The sequence below is a fragment of the Nicotiana tomentosiformis genome, chromosome 1 (assembly GCF_000390325.3).
Source record: "Nicotiana tomentosiformis chromosome 1, ASM39032v3, whole genome shotgun sequence".
Lineage (NCBI taxonomy): Eukaryota > Viridiplantae > Streptophyta > Magnoliopsida > Solanales > Solanaceae > Nicotiana > Nicotiana tomentosiformis.
Window position 1 is genome coordinate 143,650,173 of NC_090812.1, and position 19,460 is coordinate 143,669,632.

The following is a 19,460-nucleotide window of genomic DNA, read 5'->3' on the forward strand; positions in this document are numbered from 1 at the left end:
AGAAGTTGCCTCCGTTGTGGAAGGACTTCAAAAATTATTTGAAACACAAACGAAAGGAAATGTCCCTTGAAGATCTCATTGTTCGGTTGAGAATCGAAGAGGACAATAAAGCTGCTGAAAGGAGAGGCCGTGGAAATTCAACAATAATGGGAGCAAATATTGTTGAAGCTAACAAAAAGAGGAAGAAGGCTTCTGATCCGAAATACAACCCAAGCAAGAAGCGGTTCAGTGGAAACTGCTACAACTGTGGGAAAACCGGACACAAATCTACGGAGTGTCGTGCTCCGAAGAAAGACAAGAAAAGGGGTCAAGCAAACATGGTAGTAAACCATGATGATGTTGATAACTTGTGTGCCATGCTCTCTGAATGTAACTTGGTGGGAAATCCTAAACTGTGGTGGTTTGATTCAGGAGCCACTCGCCATGTTTGTGCAGTTAGAGAGGCTTTTGCTACCTATGCTCTTGCTGAACCCGGAGAGACAGTTTATATGGGAAATGCTTCAACAGCAAAAGTTGAAGGATATGGGAAGGTATTTCTAAAAATGACTTCTGGCAAGGTCATGACTTTGAACAATGTCCTTCATGTTCCCGAAATGAGAAAGAATTTAGTCTCTACTGGACTTCTTGTTAAGCACGGTTTTAAGTGCGTTTTTGTATCCAACAAGGTTGTAATTAGTAAGAATGAAATATTTGTGGGAAAAGGTTACCTCACCGAGGGCCTTTTCAACCTAAATGTAATGGTTGTTGAAAATAATAATAATATTTCAGCTTCTTCTTACTTACTTGAGTCAAATGATTTATGGCATGTACGTTTGGGTCATGTCAATTATAAAACCTTGCGGAAAATGATTAACTTGGAAGTACTGCCCAAGTTTGAATGCGAAAAATCAAAATGTCAAATATGTGTGGAATCTAAGTATGTTAAACATCCTTATAAGTCAGTTGAAAGGAATTCAAATCCTTTAGACTTAATTCACACAGATATTTGTGACATGAAGTCAATACCATCTCGCGGTGGAAAGAAGTATTTCATAACTTTTATTGACGATGGTACTCGATATTGCTATGTTTACTTACTGAATAGTAAAGATGAAGCAATAGACGCATTCAGGCAATACAAAAATGAAGTTGAAACGCAACTTAACAAGAAAGTAAAAATGATAAGAAGTGATAGGGGTGGTGAATATGAATCTCCTTTTGAAGAAATATGTTTAGAATATGGAATTATTCATCAAACAACAGCCCCTTACACGCCCCAATCTAATGGGATTGCGGAAAGAAAGAATCGCACATTAAAGGAGATGATGAATGCGTTGTTGATAAGTTCTGGTTTGCCACAGAACTTGTGGGGGGAAGCCATTCTTACGGCTAATCGAATATTAAATCGAGTGCCCCATAGCAAAACACAATCCATTCCTTATGAACAATGGAAAGGAAGGAAGCCCAACTTGAATTATTTTAAAGTGTGGGGGTGTTTGGCAAAAGTGCAAGTTCCTAAACCCAAAAGGGTAAAGATAGGACCGAAAACCGTTGATTGTGTTTTCATAGGATATGCGACAAATAGTAAAGCATATCGATTTCTGGTTCATAAATCAGAAAATCCCGACATTCATAATAATACAGTTATAGAATCAGATAATGCTGAGTTTTTTGAAAATATATATCCGTATAAAAAGGAATGTGAGTCGTTTGGTGAAGGATCTAAACGACCTCGGGAAGAAACAAAAGAAAGTACATGTAATCAGGAGAATCCAAGACGTAGTAAACGTCAAAGAACGTCTACTTCATTTGGACTAGATTTTGTGACTTTCTTATTGGAGAATGAGCCTCAAACATTTAAAGAAGCTATGACTTCTTCGGAATCATTGTTTTGGAAAGAGGCAGTCAATAGTGAAATAGAATCCATATTGAACAACTATACATGGGAATTGGTTGATCTTCCTCCTGGAAATAAACCTTTGGGTTCTAAATGGATTTTTAAGAGAAAAATCAAAGATGATGGCACTATTGATAAATTCAAGGCAAGGCTCGTAGTCAAAGGGTATAGACAACGAGAAGGTCTAGACTACTTTGATACATACTCTCCAGTTACAAGAATTACGTCCATACGGATGTTAGTAGCATTAGCTGCAGTGTATGATCTTGAAATTCATCAAATGGATGTTAAGACGGCCTTCTTAAATGGAGAGTTGGAGGAAGAAATTTACATGGAACAACCTGAAGGGTTTGTAGTTCCAGGTAAAGAAAAGAAGGTATGTAGACTTGTTAAGTCTCTTTACGGACTAAAACAAGCACCCAAACAATGGCATGCGAAATTTGACCAAACAATGTTGTCAAATGGTTTTAAGATAAATGAATGTGATAAATGCGTGTACATTAAAAATGTTCCAAATCACATAGTCATTGTTTGCCTATATGTGGATGATATGTTGATAATGAGTAATGACATTGCCAACATAAATGCTACTAAGCGTATGCTCAATAGCAAGTTTGATATGAAAGACTTGGGAGTTGCTGATTTAATTCTGGGAATTAAGATCAATAAGACTCCTCAAGGTCTGGCATTGTCACAATCTCATTATATTAAGACAGTACTTGAAAAATTCAAGCACTTGGGCTTTAAAGTTGCAAAGACTCCAATTGACGTGAATCTTGCATTAGCAAAGAACAAAGGCCAAAGCATATCACAATTGGATTATGCTCGTGTATTGGGATGCTTAATGTATATCATGAATTGTACACGACCAGACATAGCTTGTGCTATAAGTAAACTGAGTCGATATACGAGCAATCCAGGCCAATCTCATTGGATGGCAATGAAACGAGTTTTGGGATATTTAGAACATACCCAGAACTTTGAATTGCACTACAGTAATTTCCCTGCGGTGATTGAGGGATATTGTGATGCAAATTGGATCACCGGTTCAACTGATTCTAAGTCCACGAGTGGATATGTATTCACTATTGGTGGAGGAGCGATATCTTGGAAGTCGTCCAAACAAACATGTATTGCCCGCTCTACAATGGAGGCTGAATTCATAGCCTTAGATAAAGCCGGTGAAGAAGCTGAATGGCTCCGGAATTTCTTGGAAGACATTCCATTTTGGCCCAAACCGTTGGCACCAATATGCATACATTGTGATAGTCAAGCGGCAATTGGAAGGGCTGGGAGCGTCATGTATAACGGTAAATCTCGTCATATACGACGAAGACATAAAACCGTTAGGCAATTACTCTCTAGAGGAATTATCACAATTGACTATGTAAAGTCAAGTGATAATGTGTCGGATCCACTTACAAAAGGCCTAACTAGAGAGGTAGTTGAGAAATCATCAAGGGGAATGGGGCTATGGCCGAGAACAAGTCATTGTGGCGGTAACTCTACCTAGAAGACTGGAGATCCCAAGATCTAGGTTCAAAGAGATCAAACAAAGTCATTAATGACGGTTCAACATTGTCAAATAAAATTTTAGTCCATTCTCGTGATGAGACAATGTTCAGTACCAAGGATAAAGCATTAAGGCTTTTTAATGATTTCTAAATTTGATACGGGGTATATCAAATAGTGTATCTACAGGATGACACGTTTAGGAATCACCTATTTAAGTGTGAAGTGTGAGCCGCTTCAAGGAGAACTTTGTAAGGCCAGTTCTCTACGCACTTATGAAACCAGGCGGTGTTCATGGCTAAAACGAACACAACAATGAGAACCAAAGACGGTTAAGGGTTGATTGTGTGACTTATGGTTGTCTAGGTATACACCAAAGATCGACGGTTCAAAGATATCAAATCTACCGATTGACCGAGTATATCCGACATAAGTTTACTACGGAAAGTTCAAAGGGAAACCTACTTATCCAGATGCAATTAATCCTTGCTTGTAAATCACACAGTTTTTTCATGCATACTTCCGTGATATAGCCATTCCCCATTCATGTGGGGGATTGTTGAGGTTTTATTTTTTAAGATGTAATATTCTTAAAATGAGGGTGAATGGGAAATGGAGGGAAAATGAAATTTTGAGTAAAATTTTAAGTTTTTCCCTCTTAACAATGAGACATTGTCCCATATTGGAAGTGGAAGACATTTTTGGTGGGTATATATATAATTGCTCTTCTTGTAGCTCTTAAAGAGTTAAGAAGAAAGCAAGCCTCGCGCCGTCGTCGTCGTCGCTCGCTCGGCTCGGCTTCGGCTACGGCTACGGCTTCGGCTTCGGCTTTGGATTCGGCTTTGGATTTGGATTTGGATTTGGTCAAATGATCGATTGATTGATTAATTTTTTGGACCAAATTTATTTGTTAATAGTAAATATTAATGTAAGATTATCCGTATTTATAAACGGATATTTTCCAATCCGTGTATTGATAATTTGGCAGCCGGATAATGGTCTTCCCACCATGAAGTGCTTGCTCCACAAACATGAAGTGCTTGCTCCACAAACATGTAATGCTTGCTCCACCATGAAGGGTGGACGTTTGGTCTTGCACTCCTTCTTGGCTGCTATATATATGAGCAGCAAATGTTGAAGAAAGATACTCAACTCAACATACAATTCGCTCAACAAATTGGCTATACATTGCACTCCTTCCTCTCAGAACTTCCATACGTTTTTCTGAGTATATACTCCTTCGTTCTGCATTGTTTTTAACTTCAAACAAAGCAACTGTAAGTGTGATTTGCTACCGAACTTTGTGTTCGCCGAAACACTGGGGTTTGAAGTACCGCTACACCAGTGTGTTATTCGTTCTATCCTGGGAGGAAATAATCCATTACCTTGGGTACTAGGAGGGGATTAAATTCCTTAAGGAAACACTGTGAATTCAGTGAGCTCGAATTTATTATTATTGTTTCATTACGTTAACTTATATTTTGCAGAATTAATATTTACAAATACAGCAATATTGACCGGGAATAACAGCAACCACGTGTCATATCATATTTTACCCTATACAATCCCGCGTACCAAACGATCCCTTAGTGTATTTACGTTCTTTTTTGCTTACCATTTCCATGGGTTGGCTCAGAAATGAGAATTAGACAAGCAATTAATCGCACAAAATCCAGTCAGTTAAGATAGGAAATTGAGATTTTAAATATGATAGAACAAAATTTTTTGGCACTTCATCTCATGTGATTCTTCATTCCAATTTATGATGAAGTTTCCCATTTAAATGGACGTGATAGCTAAATTTACAAGTGAACACTGATAGAAATATCATTTTCTCGTTTTGTAGACATAATATTTTTTTTATAATGTACTAATTAATTTTTTTCCATAGGGTCTTTTCACTACAGTCAAAGCCGTGAGTCCTCACTCCTCCCAAACAACTAGTGTATAAAAATGTAATGTTTCCAGAAAATTATATACACAGTCATAACTTGCTAAAAAGGTGGATATTTAGAAAATGAAACAACTATAATTATTGTAAATTGAAAATAGTAATTAAGACAAAGTTTATCGGTAATTCCATAAACAAATATGGATAGCACGGCATTCCTTGTACTTCCCAAAAACCTTGATACTCCATAAAAAAATTTAGCAACTCGTTTTTTCACCTACTTCAACTTAATCTTCTCAAGCATATATAAGTTTTAAAAAAAGCTCTGTAAAGTGAAAATGTTTGATTTTCTTCATTAACAAATATAGAGAAGAAAAATTTGCAACTGCTATGATTTCTGCCAAGAAAATTGTCTTAGAAATGAATATCGAACACGAATTTCGTAAGAAACGTGTGATATGTAGGAAGAAACAATTTGATAAGAATGTTGATAATGAAATCTCAAAATCTCTCGAAGAGTCCTTTAGAGTTGATTACTTTTTATACATAGTAGACAATACGTTTTTTACTTCAGAATGGATTTCGAACAATTCGAAGCACAAGAAAATATTTTTGATTTTCTATTTAGCGGTAAAAAAGTGAGATCACTAGATGATGAAAATTTGAAAAATATTGCCTTATTCTTGAACGTTCCTTAAAGTATAATAATCATTCAGATATGGATGATTTAGATTTATTTTCTGAATTAAAGTGTTAAGGAAAATAGTGCAATTAGAAGATAATAGATTAATTGATATACTCAATTAAATAAAAAAATCAATTCTTTTCCAAATGCCTATGTTGCTTATAGAATAATGTTAATAACTCATGTTTACAACTGTTTCAACGGAAAGAAGTTTTTCAAAATTAAAATTAATAAAATCTTATCTAAGATCAACAATGTCTTAAAAAGGTTAAATGGATTAGCTATATTGTCAATTGAGAAAGACTTATTAGAAGAAATTGATTATATGAAAATTATTAATAACTTTGCATATAAAAAAGCTAGAAAAATAGATTTTAAATTAAAAAATAATATATATATATTTTTGTAAAGTTAAGGCCCCTCATAAAATTTAGTTTTAGGTCACAAAATTCGCCGGGCGCCTCAACAACCAAATACAAGTGATGATATGTTATTTTGTTTGTCATTTTATAGTCAGGAAAGTAATTTTTTTTAACTTACAATTTATGAGAAAAGATATACTCCATTAACATACTTGGGATCTATGGAATACATCACATAATTAAATACAAGGTGAGCTATCTGAATTGCAATACAATATTATTAACATGGTGCATTATTTTGAAATTTATTATGAGATTCTAAAGTACCAATCAATACATGAACATATCGATTTTTCAATAAGATCATTTATAATAGCAAAGAAAATAAAGTGTCGGTGTTATGCTCCAATTTGCACATGAAATTTTCGGAGACAACAAAAATTAAGCTCCATATTTCATTGGCTTAGTCAAGCCAAATAACTCAACAAACCTAAAAATAATTCGTCATCCTCATTTTCTCTAACGCTGGTAAATATATCGAAGTTAAAGCAGGAAAAATAAAAATTTAAAAAAGAGAAACATATATCGCAAAACCCAAAAGCTTAATGAATGAGCTGAACGGGAGGAAAAGCCCAAAATCATACATGATCTTTGGATTTAGATTCAAAGTCATACATATTCTTTCACATGGAGCACTAATAGTACATTTATTTTAATAAAGTGGTGCACTTTTAGTCATAACACTAAAAAAAACTAAAAACATACATTATCTTTGGCTTTAGACTCAAAGTCATACATATTCTTTCACATGGAGCACTAATAGTCCATTTACTTTTAAAAAGTGGTGCACTTTTAGTCATAACACTAAACACATTTTAATTTTTAACAGAAATCTAAGATCTGATAAAATATCTGTTCCCTTTATTTTCTTGTTTACCGAAAGAAATAAAGATGACAAATTTATCTAGATAGCAAATAGTAAATATACATAAAATAAAAATATTCTAAACAAAAAAAATAAAAATAAAAATAAAGGGAACATATATTTTATCAGATCTTAGATTTCTGTTAAAAATTAAAATGTGTTTAGTGTTATGACTAAAAGTGCACCACTTTGTTAAAGTAAATGGAATATTAGTGCTCCATGTGGAAGAATATGTATGACTTTGAGTCTAAAACCAAAAATAATATATGTTTTTTGGCTTTTTTCAGTGTTATGACTAAAAGTGCACCACTTTGTTAAAGTAAATGTACTATTAGTGCTCCATGTGAAAGAATATGTATGACTTTGAATCTAAAGCCAAAGATCATGTATGGTTTTGGACTTTTCCTCGCTGAACTACATCAGCTTTCCAAAAGTGAAATTTCATTGACTCGGAAGAGAAGGTGTTGTAGACTCATCATATTTGTGGGCCCAGATTAAAGCAGCTAGTTCGATGTGGAGGTTGGCCAAATTTCTAAAATCAGTTTATTTTGAGAAGTATTTTTCTCAAAATTACTTTTCAAAAAAGTACTTTGGGTGAGAAGTAATTTGAGTTTGAATAATTAATTTGAAAATTACTTTTGGACAGTATTTGGCCAAGCTTTTGAAAAAGCTTCTAAGTGTATTTTTCTAAAAAGTATATCTCAAAAAAGTACTTTTTTCTGCTTCTCTCCTCCAAAATACTTTTTTCATCTAAAAGATTGGCCAAACACGCTATTAAACCAATGGATAACAAAAGAGTGCTGAATAGTCTAGACAGCCAAAAGTTAAAGAAAAACCTATATTACCAACTAAGGGTGGCAAGTGGGCCGGGGCCGGTCCCGGTCCTAAACGGGCTAAGTGGTCCGATCCAAACGGTTCTGGTCCCGGTCCCGGTCCCGGGCCGGTCCCAAATTAAACGGGCTAAATGGTCTCGGGCTAAACGGTCTTTTTGCAGGGATCGGCCCGAGAACAGGACCGTTTGGTCCCGGACTAAACGGTCCCGGCCCGCGGGCTAAATGGGCTAAGTGGGCCCAATGAATTTTTTTTAAAAATTAAATAGAAATTAGAGATAAAAGGATGTTAAAAATAATATCTAAATCTAAAGACAAAAATATTGTAAAGAGATATGCCTTGTAATTTTATTATAGCATTAAAAAATATGGCAATATCTTACTTAGTCTTCATCCCCCTATGGAATGAGCACAACAAGGTGCTAATACCACAATTGAGAAGAAAAAGAAACTAATCAAGATGTGCCAAAATATAAGTTACATAATACATACTATTTTTTGTTCATGCAAGTTACATGGTATCTCTTACAAACTTCATAAATCTATCAAGGTCCGGAGGAATTTTCGTTGGTGGTAGCGGAAAAGTAGCTTGGTCATCGCCACTTCCGGGCGAAGCAACATCCTCCGCAAGTTCAGCTAGCATTTCTTCGTAAGCTTCGTCTTCATCTGGTTGTGATTCAGCAAGTCCAAAATTTCTTCTTTCCGACCGAATCCAATCTCTGTAAAGTACTGATTTTTCCAAGCTCTCCCTCATAGACGCTCTATAATCACCGAGTTGAAGTCTTGCTTGACTGAAAGCGCTCTCTGATTCCACTGTTGAAGCTTGAATAGTTAAAATATCTCGGGCCATCTTTGAAAGAACCGAAAAGTATTTTTCTTTGTCCTTCCACCATTCCAAAAAATTAAAGGAGCCGTCGGGATTCACTTCCTCAATTCCCTGCGACAAATAAACTTCAAGCTCATTTAGTTGTGAAAAATCACTACTACTAGAAACTTGAGAACCTCTAAACCTCGTCCAAACACTAAGTGCTCTTACTCCCGCAGTTCTTTTAGATGATTGAGAATCAGAAGAAGAAGGAGTTGGAACATTTGGTCTAGCATGATTTAATGCAACTTAATAAGTATTAAAAATAGTTTGAGCATTTATTCTAATTGAGGCTATTGCTTCCAGAAGTTGAGACAATTCCTCATCTTCAAGTGCTAAACCATTATAAACAGTTTCATACAAAAAATGAGGACCTCCTAATTTCATACAAGGATTTAACAAAGCAAAAATACCATAAATAGGGGGAATAGGAAAAAAATATATTTTAGGAATCGATAGCAAGTTTATAAATTTCCCCACCCTCTGAAAAATGAGCAAATAAATTTGCAAGTTCTGCAATATAAACTAAACAGTTAGAAATAGTAGGATAATATCGCCCAGAAAATTCATTTGTAGCAATATGAAATTTTTCTAAAAAATCTACAAGTATTTTAACATTAGCTCAATCCCCATTTGTAAGGTGCTCATCATCATCACTTACATGTGCATTAAATGTTGAGTTTTTGGGGTTTCTATATTCATATGCAATAACTAAACTTTCATACATGTAATTCCATCTAGTTGGACAAGGTTTAGGAACCTTTCTTTCTCTTAGGCCAAATTTATCGCATCTTTTAAAATATTCTCTAAGTCTACTTCTACGGTTTGAATAAAAAAGCCAGTTAAGAGCCATTTTAACCTTTTCAATTTCAATATTTAAAATTTTCATACCATCACCCACAATTAAATGGTAAATATGACAAATACATCTAACACGGAAAATATCACTAAATGTAGGATTTAGCGTAATGGTAAGCAAGGATATAGCATTTGTGTTACTAGTAGCATTATCCATTGAAATTGATATTATTTTATCACTAATGCAAAAATATCTACAAATATATGTAAATGTGCTAGCAATAAACTGCCCTGTGTGACGTAAATTAATTATTCTATAAGAAATAATGCGCTTTTGCATTATCCAATCATCATCAATCCAATGACTGGTAACAGTAAGGTAATCACAGTCGTTACCACTTTTACCAATATCAGTTGTAATAGCAACACGATAATTTATATGAGTAAATAAATAGCGCAAATATTGTTCATATTCATGTTTATATTTATAAATATCGCTCTTTACGGTTGTGCGAGGAAAACCTTTATAAGTAGGATTAAAATTTTTTCTAATATAATGCACAAAGTTAGGGTCAGAAGGAAAAATATAGAGTAAACACATAACAGTTACCATTTTTGCCAATTCTTCCCGATCTTTTTTTGGATCATAATATAAAATACCACCGGTAACAGTGTTAGTTCCCGATTGAAATTGATTTGAACCGGTACTAGGGTCAACCTGACTAGGAGTAGGTAGACTTTTTCCCTCGGCCAAAACTTTCAGACGAAGATATCTCACTCTATCTTGAGGGTGTTTCATTATGTGTCTAGCCAAAGTTCTCCCCCCTTCCCTCCCCCGCAATCCAAAATATTTAAAAACTAACTCCGTGCCACAAGTTATATACTTAGCCTTATTTCCTGAAATTAGTTGTGTAAAAAAGGCCAAACGGGAGATATTTCCGTCCGTTTGCTAGGTTGTCTAGAAAAAGTAGAGGTAGTAACATGAGTATCAGATGGGGCATCATTTGGATTAGCAGGGTTATCACTAGTTGAATTAACATCAGGAGCAGGACTAGTTGGTGTATCATCATCCGGTTGAGTTTCATCAAAATCTATTTCCTCGTCATAATTTTCATCAATAGTTGGATTAGAATAAAGAGCATTCATTAATTCATGGTCTAATTGTTCACCAGCTCTTATATTATGGCAAAATTGACTTTCAGTAGATTATAATAAACTATTATCGCTATCAAGAATATCAGGTGTAGGACAGATATGGAGTTTGATTCGGGGAGCCCGGGGCAGTGGAGGAGGAACAGATTGAGCACTAGATTCGTCACTCTTGGATTTTCCCTTATTTTTACCAATTTTTTTTAAGGAAGCCATCTTAATTAATAAGGTAATAGAAAATAAAACAAACAAACAAAATTATAATATTAAAACTTAAGAGTTGGAACGAGTTTGCCGAATTGACGAACAACGTGTTGAAAATTGATTATCGTTGAAGACTTCAATTCACCAACTTCACAATTGTTTCACAAATTGTAACAATAAAGTAAGCAATAGTAGCAATTATAGAAGAAAATTAGAGAGAGATTGATGATTTTGTAAGAAAAAATGAAAGAATGAGGGAGTATTTATAGTTGAAAATAGGGAAAAAGTGTAATTATAAAAAGTTTAGGATTAAAACAAAGTTGGGGGGTTAAATGGCTATTTTATAAATAGCCAACAACTATTTTTGACAGCCCAACGACTATATTTATTATTATTATTATTATTTTTTTAAAAATAGCCGTTGGGACCGTTTGGCCCCGCCCGGTCCCTGGCGGGCCCAAATTATAGGACCGGCCCACGAGACCGACCTAGGCCCACTAAAATCGGGCCAAACGGTCCTGATCCGTTTAGCCCGTTTGGTCCGCGGTCCCGGACCGGTCCCGAACTTGGACCGGCCCACTTGCCACCCTTATTACCAACACACAAATAAACCAATCAAAATTACACAAGTAAGCCAAATATCAACTTTGTCCCTGAACGGCAAGCACACATGACCAGGGACGGATTTAGGGACGGAACGGGTTCACTCGAATTCATTCGCCGAAAAATTACATCGTATTTATAAGATAAAATCTATTTTTTACTTATGTATATTACGTTTTGAAATCCCTTGATACAGTTCAAAAGTATAGCTTAATGGTTAAAAAAGTTTAAAACCTTTGTAAGGTTGTAAGTTCAATTCTCACCGGTTACGCCACCGCACATGAGGACCTGAAGCATGAAAATGAATCTTCAGTGTTTGATTACAAGTTTAGGAAAAAAACAAAAACACCTTATTTTACACTTTTATTTTAATGGAAAAAGGAACAACTAAAGGGCAAAAATTATAAGCTTTCCAATATTTTTCTACGAATGAAAGGATCCTTTCTTGAAATATATCTTCATCCACTCCCTTTCTTAATTTTTTTTGCAGGATGCGGTAGCTGCGTAGGAACCTTCTTGGTGTGTTTCCAGGGATGTTGGTGGGACCCATACTGCACGTGCAATCCGACAAGCCATACGTCCTCTGCTATGAACACCGAGGTCGAGTCTCAAACTGCTTCTCACCAAACAATAAATTCGTCTTCACTAATTGCAACACCAACAACAAAATGGATTGCACCACCAACAGCAAAATGGCGGAGGAGGATGCCGCCAATCTTCGCTCTGACTTTCTTCAGTTCCTTTGCACCCGCCGTCCTCCTCAAGGTCCCCTTTTTAGTTTTTCTATTTCCTTAATTAGAATATTCTCAATATTTTTGAATGTTGAAGAAGGGCTTTATGTTTTCTTCCATACTTTGCCTAGTTTGAAGACCCATAGTCACTTAACCATCGGTCTGCTACTAGATTTTCTTGTTTCAACTATACATTTTGATTGTTGAGATCACCTTTTCTTTTTTCAATTTGGTAGACTTTGTGGATTCTTGTCTTACCGCCCTTAGACTAATCAACGAACTTGTATTCCTTTCTGTAATTCCTTCCAGTTCAACTCTGTGTGGTGCCTGGAAAACCTGTGACTGATCCATTATATCAGGAAAGTCCAAAGCCAACATTCAGTGAGGTCGTACAACTCCTGCACAAGCTTTATATTTTGCTATTATTCTGCACTTTTTTGGTGCCATTTTGACCGGCGATATTTGTCAAATACAGGTAATGGCATCTTGCCCTAAGGAAGATATACCCAATTTGAAGGAACTTCTTCAGGAGGAAAATTTCTACCTGACCACAGAGGTTACATGATTTCTATATTTTCATTACATTCATCAATGTACAGATTACTATATATCATTATAATTTATGGAAGTAAAGATATTTAATGTTCCCCTTTCCCACCTTCCCCAATGTGTAGGAAAAAAGCATACTGACAGAGATAAAAGAATATAATGCCCAGACCCTTTTCCAACATCTCGTGTATTGGATCTAAAGAAAAGAACTATTCTGTGAACTGAAATACCTCTATAAAACAAAAACAACTACGCTTCAATCTAAATCCAGTTGGGGTCAGCTATATGAATCCTCACTATTCATTTCGCTATTTTTGGACTAGAGTGCCTCAAAGTGTTTGTAAAGTAGATAAAAGTGTAAAGGTTCTGCGATAATTTAAAAAAATGGTGCTAGCAGTCCAATGAAGTGGCTATATCATTTATAATTCTTTAATTACAAAAATAACATATTAATTGAGAGATAAATGTAGGAATATTCTCATTTTTCAGAAGTAATAATCTCCATGTCTCATCCAACACCTCTAAATGAAGCTTAGCACGGTCTAGCAATAATAAACCCAACAAAGGTTGAGGTCCAATCCCACAAGGAGTAGGTTTGTGCTAAAGTGTCCAAATACATGTAAACTTGGTGATTCTTAAGTTTATCTTCAAGCAAAAGAGTGGTGATCAATTATGTCTACAATTACTACTAAAATTTAACTAAGGAGTTCTATCGAACAAGTAGAATGCAAATAAAGGTGCAGTGTTATCAAAGGCGAAAAACGCAAAAAAGCTCTAAGGATTGTTCGGGCATTAAGCGAAAAGCGGAGCATGAGCTTTAATGAAGAACGACGCAAATGGAGAAAAACCACAAATATGTATGTGTAGTCCAAGATTAATATCTATAAGCATGAATACCAAATATATGGACAAAGAAATTGAAGAAAATTTACGATAAAGTAAAATATTAATTGTTTAGCGTCACCTCTTCAGTATTATGCTCATTGGCAAGGAAAAGTATATCTTAGAGCCTTGATGACATCACTGAAGCGCCCGCTAAGCGAGCGAAACGCTCAACATGTTTTGAGCCTCGCTTCAGGCCTTAAGCGTGCTTTAAGCGCGCCTTTGATAACACGGTAAAAGTGTAGTAACAAATAAGAGAAAGATACTAGGATTGTTTTCCCTTCGTGTAGGCTATGCTTTTGGGTATATAGATGTTCAATTCTAGTTAATTAAGCATGTGTTATGGCCTCAATTTCTATTCTACTAACTTAATGTCTTCCAACACTTAAAAAAAGGTTTTTACCCCAAGTTGCTCTTCCAAGTCAATTAAGGCTCAATGATAAGAAATTGATTAGCAAGTAGAAATCACACTATTCCTAGCTAGATTTCATTAGTCAGGTGATTAACCCACTTAATTTCTTGGTAATTACTTTGTACCTAAGCTAGGTTCCACTCTTCCAAGTTGGAACAAGCAAACTAGGCATGGATTTAGTGTTTGCAACCACAAAATCAATCAATAAAGCATGAAGTAATTAGATAACACAAAGCTTAATCAAACTTAGAATTTGTATTAACAACCCAAAAACATAACCCCACATAGGATTCACAATCCTAGCTTAAAAAGCTTAGCTAGACATAATAAGGAAAGAAAATACAAAAAGAGATGAAATTCTCAACATAATAGCTAAAGAGGAAAGAAAGTTTGTTTATAACAATGGTGAAGTCGCCCAAAATCTGAAGGGAAACTCCAAAAGCTGCTCTCCGACGTTCAAAGGGATCAAAGATGCTCTAAAGAATGACCTAGATTGCTATTTAAAATTGTTTGCAATATCTGGCAAAAGTGCCCCTATGGTGTCCAGTCATGGAGCCTATTGATGACCGTCTCCACTTTGGTTCTAATGCTTCACGTGTCTTCGTGGCCTTGTTATGGAGCCGTTGGTGTTCATGGACTTGGACAGAGTTCTTTCAATTTCTTCAAGATCGATCATGGCCTGAATCGGTTCATCCACGATTCACATCGTGGAGTTGTTCGTCTAGCCACTCAAGACCGTGGAGCTGGGCAGACTTCGCTCCAAATTTTCCATACTTCAGCCATTTTTTCATGCACTTTTTCATCCCTAGTTTCGGCTCCACTTTCTTCCATCGTTAAGTCTTTAAATCTTCAATCCTTTGCTCCAAATTCCATCTCTTTTCATCCTTTTTTGATCAAATCCTTCATCAACTATTTCATTTAGGCTCAAACACCTGAAATCAACCGAATTAAGTTAGTTAAGGCTATTAAATCTTACTTAAAGAACCTTAAAACTCAAGAAAAAGGTATGAATAAGTTAGCAAAATACCAACTTATCAATCTCCAGCTGTCAGTATTGAGCATGAACTCACTGTTTCCAGGAAGGAGAGCAAGGGCGGTTGCCTGTCTTGGTATTGAGCATGAAGGAAAGTGATAAGAAGAAGAGGCCAGCTGTTGTCTTCCTGCATAGTACAAACAAATGCAAAGAGTGGTTACGGCCATTGCTTGAGGTGATATTCTGTTTTCTTCAAAATACTCTGTATCATCATGGATCAGTAAGGACAATTCTGTGTTTGAATCTCTTTTTACTTTTTGGGTTCAGGCGTATGCTTCAAGGGATTACATAGCTGTAGCAATTGATTCTCGATATCATGGAGAACGTGCCACCAATATGACAACATATCGAGATGTAAGAACATAGCATTTTAATCTTGATTATCTTTTCATTCAAAACAGTATATTCAGTTCCAATAGGCTATGGGCGAGCTGTCTTAAATTTATACCTTGGACTAATTACTCTCCCATTTAGTAGCAAAACCTTTGGCCTTTTATTGTGAAGGATCCAATTTGTTGAGTATTAACCCTATGGCCTATGGAAATACTGAAACTACTTCGCTTTTTCGGAGTATAAACTGGGGGGGAGGATCTGTTCTGTCTATCATGGTTTACTTAATTTCTGTTATTACTGGCTTCATATTGAGGAGGAGAAATCAAGAAGTGAACTTGCCACACTATTTTCTTTACATGGAATGCTTGGATGCTACTATTTGATTGTGTTGATATGCCTGACTGCTTTCTCTCTACAATTCAGGCCCTTATATCATCATGGAAGAAAGGTGATACAATGCCTTTCATATTTGATACGGTAAGGAAACCGAGACTTCTTGTTGAGAAAATGAACGTAATTCCACTGTTTTTGAGTTGAGAGAACTTGATAAAGTACAGTTTTTAATCTTAAACCACCATGCTTATTATCTAATATCTAGCCTCTGAAAAAAAATACTTTTCTGCAAATTTTGAAGGTCTGGGACTTGATAAAACTGGCAGATTATCTGACAGAGAGGGAAGATATTGACTCCTCAAGGATTGGAATTACTGGTGAATCACTTGGAGGTTAGGCGAGTCACTTTACATTCAATATCAACTGTCACTTAAACATGTGGAGTTCATAATATGTTCTGTCTTGCAGGTATGCATGCATGGTTTGCTGCATTCGCTGAAACTCGCTATGCAGTGGTTGTTCCTATAATTGGAGTTCAGGTGACACTTGAAAATTAGTTTAAGTGAAGATAAGGAAAGACTTATGGATATATCAATAGGAGATTTACTGTGAAGATCTTGGAATGAGGTTGCAGGGCTTTCAGTGGGCTATTGAACATGACAGGTGGCAGGCAAGAGTTGACAGTATCAAGGCTGTGTTTGAAGGTGACTGAAACTGAATTAACTTGTAATTTATAAGCTTATTGTAGTTGTGTATGTTCTTATCTGGAAATGTCATCTGTTTGTCCTTTCAGAAGCACGTGCTGATTTAGGCAAGAATGAAATTGATAAAGAAGTGGTTCAGAAGGTCAGGTCTATTTGTCTTCCTGCTTCTTGTACCCTATCTGGTTTCCTTGTTGCATGTCTAGTAAGCGACTTGGTCATTGTGTTTGTGCAGATCCTGATTAGCTTTACTCAAGTTGCTTCATTCTTTTTAAATATAACTGGCCTAAAAGTGGCTGGAGATTTGGGAAAATCATATCTTGTTTCTTATCATCAAAGGAAAGGGCAAGAGTAAAAAAGTCTCTAGATAGGTAGAAGTAAGTTCTTAGGAGCAAGCCTGTGGCTTGGTGCACTAGTTGCAGCTGTGTAAATTGTAAAAAGTAAAAAAAGCAAACGCTCCTATGTTTCAGTTGATCAAGCCTTTTCACCAGAAGCTCTCTAAACATCCATGACCTCTTAAGGGATAAAATGAGGAGCAGTAGCAGCAAAACTGAATCTGTTTAAGCAAGTTCTCGTGCAAGGGAGCGGGATCTATTGAGTAACCAGAAGAAAAATGAGATCTCACATTTTTCAGATTTATTCTTAGAGATATATAAATAAGGTGAGGCATAGATTCATCCCTCTTTAGTGGAACTCTCATAGTTTCTACCAGTTTCCGGAGTAACCAAAAGAAAATGGGATCTCACATTGTTCGGATTATTCTCAGAGGTTCAGCTGATGTATAAATAAGGTGAGGCCTAGACTCATCCTTCTTTAGTGGAACTCTCATAGTTTCTACTAATTAAGATGGAAACCCTTACCTCATGCTGTTGAGGACATCTAAATTTCTGAGACCAAAAGTCTTCAGACGTTTTTCTTGGTACTTGTTCATAACCTTATTCATCTGGTTTGCTATTATTTCAATGTCTCTTTTTTACTTCATCTTTCCTTCATCTAGTTTGCAATAAGTTTCTTGAGCCAATAGAAGACTATCCACAATGACCCCTTTCTTAGTGGATAAACTCCCCTCGCGTGACATAAATTAAGGGAGATCTCTGATGCAGTTTTATCGGCCAGCATTGTATTTGAGAAGCTGTAAAAATTAATCAGCCTAAAGTTGAGAAAAAGTAAATGTATAGCTTTCCGAAAGACTGGATCAAGCGACTGTTCAAGTTAGACTTGTGGCAAGGCAACTTTTAATTTATGAATTCAATTGTATGTTGAATTCAAGTTTCCGAAATGCAGCTTTAGAACTTTTTAAATTTTGCACGATAATATTCATCAAAAAAAGATTTCTGTTTGATCTTAATTAGAATATGTGACCAGGTCTGGGACAGAATTGCTCCAGGTTTGGCATCTCAGTTCGATTCACCATACACAGTACCAGTCATTGCACCACGCCCCTTGCTGATTTTAAATGGTATGATGATCTGTTTGTTCACATGATTTATGTTAATTCGTGCCATTGCCATTTATTAAACATCAATCGTCGGAATGTATGTATCATTTTAAATTTGTGCAAATAACTGGAAGATAAATCAACATTTGGGAAATGTAGGAGCGGAAGATTCTCGTTGTCCCATTGCTGGCCTGGATATTCCAAAATCAAGAGCCCATAAAGCTTATGAGAATGCTGGTTGTCCACTTAATTTCAAGGTACAATGTTATCCTCACTGCCTCCCTCCTTTTTTCAGGAAAACAAAGCATGTTTCCTTTCTTCACCATCAGCTAATTTTGATTCCAAGGGTTCAAACGGGGAAAACAAGGGGCATGTTTCCTGGAAAATGTTTTCTTGAAAAATAAGTGGTTCTTACTTATTTTCTGGTGTTTGACTAGGTAGAATATTAGGTAGCAGAAAATATTTTTTGAAAAATATATAATGTAGGCAAACAGCACGGGAGACGAAATGGGTAAGGGCGAGGGAGGGTGGTAGGTCAAGGTCTAGGGGCCGTATTTTTATTCGGGGGTGGGGGGTGGGGGTGGGGGTGGGGAAGATTGAAGAACAATTCTAGGAAATATTTTTCCTCATTTTGGTAGGAACTAGGAAAGTCATTTTCCTCCGATTGGAGGAAAATGAGTTCACGAGGAAAATATTTTCTAAAACATTTAAGCCAACCAACATAGGAAAATTGGTAAACATTTTCGAGAAAATATTTCCTTCTTACCAAACAAAACAATTCCTTTTCCAGTTTAGATGACCAGTTTTCATGTCTGTTTTCCTTCACATTTCAGCTGATAGCGCAAGATGGTATTGGACATAAAATGACTCCATTGATGGTGAAGGAAGCGAGCAATTGGTTTGACAGGTTCCTTAAAGTGTAATAGCAAGGTTTTCGTCACTTCCCCCTAAACGAATAAAAGATTGTTGATAATTTCTTACAGCTTGTTTGGATGGTTGTTACTCGTTGTATCATATTGTATTGTTATCCCAAAACAATATTTGTTTTGATTGTTTCATTAAAATTGGTTGTATTGTATTGTTAAATCTATTGTTCCGGAACAATGAAAAGTCTCATTTTTTGAAACAATCGATTTGGTGTGTTGGGATTGTTTCCTATCTTTCTTTCCAATTATGCCCTAACTTATTACTTCATAATTCTATTTTACCATTTACCTTTTTTTTATTTTAACTCCAAATCTCCCACATATAACCTACTTTGTCTTCGTCCCTTTTTTCCAGAACTTATGCTGCTTCCAACTACAACGTAAAATTGCTAATTTTATTAGAATTTGCATGAATTTAATTG

At 35.8% G+C, this 19,460-nt stretch overlaps 1 protein-coding gene across 1 annotated transcript; it reads left to right on the top strand.

Moving 5' to 3' along the window:
- The first annotated feature begins 12,118 nt into the window (after window positions 1-12,118).
- Window positions 12,119-19,241, top strand: LOC104095698 (uncharacterized). The gene is made up of 13 exons (XM_009601882.4): window positions 12,119-12,465; window positions 12,741-12,817; window positions 12,907-12,987; window positions 15,354-15,482; window positions 15,575-15,661; window positions 16,064-16,117; window positions 16,275-16,365; window positions 16,442-16,512; window positions 16,608-16,677; window positions 16,767-16,819; window positions 18,040-18,133; window positions 18,272-18,369; window positions 18,946-19,241. The coding sequence occupies exons 1-13, from the start codon at window positions 12,234-12,236 to the stop codon at window positions 19,033-19,035; spliced, it is 1,227 nt and encodes a 408-aa protein (XP_009600177.1). The 5' UTR covers window positions 12,119-12,233; the 3' UTR covers window positions 19,036-19,241.
- The last annotated feature ends 219 nt before the right edge of the window (window positions 19,242-19,460 follow it).

Excerpts from the sequence above, each read along its gene's own strand:
- LOC104095698 (XM_009601882.4), top strand. The coding sequence starts at position 12,234 with ATGTTGGTGGGACCCATACTGCACGTGCAATCCGACAAGCCATACGTC. Across the intron at positions 12,466-12,740 it reads CACCCGCCGTCCTCCTCAAG|TTCAACTCTGTGTGGTGCCT; the intron begins GTCCCCTTTTTA and ends AATTCCTTCCAG. Across the intron at positions 12,988-15,353 it reads ATTTCTACCTGACCACAGAG|GAAGGAGAGCAAGGGCGGTT; the intron begins GTTACATGATTT and ends CACTGTTTCCAG.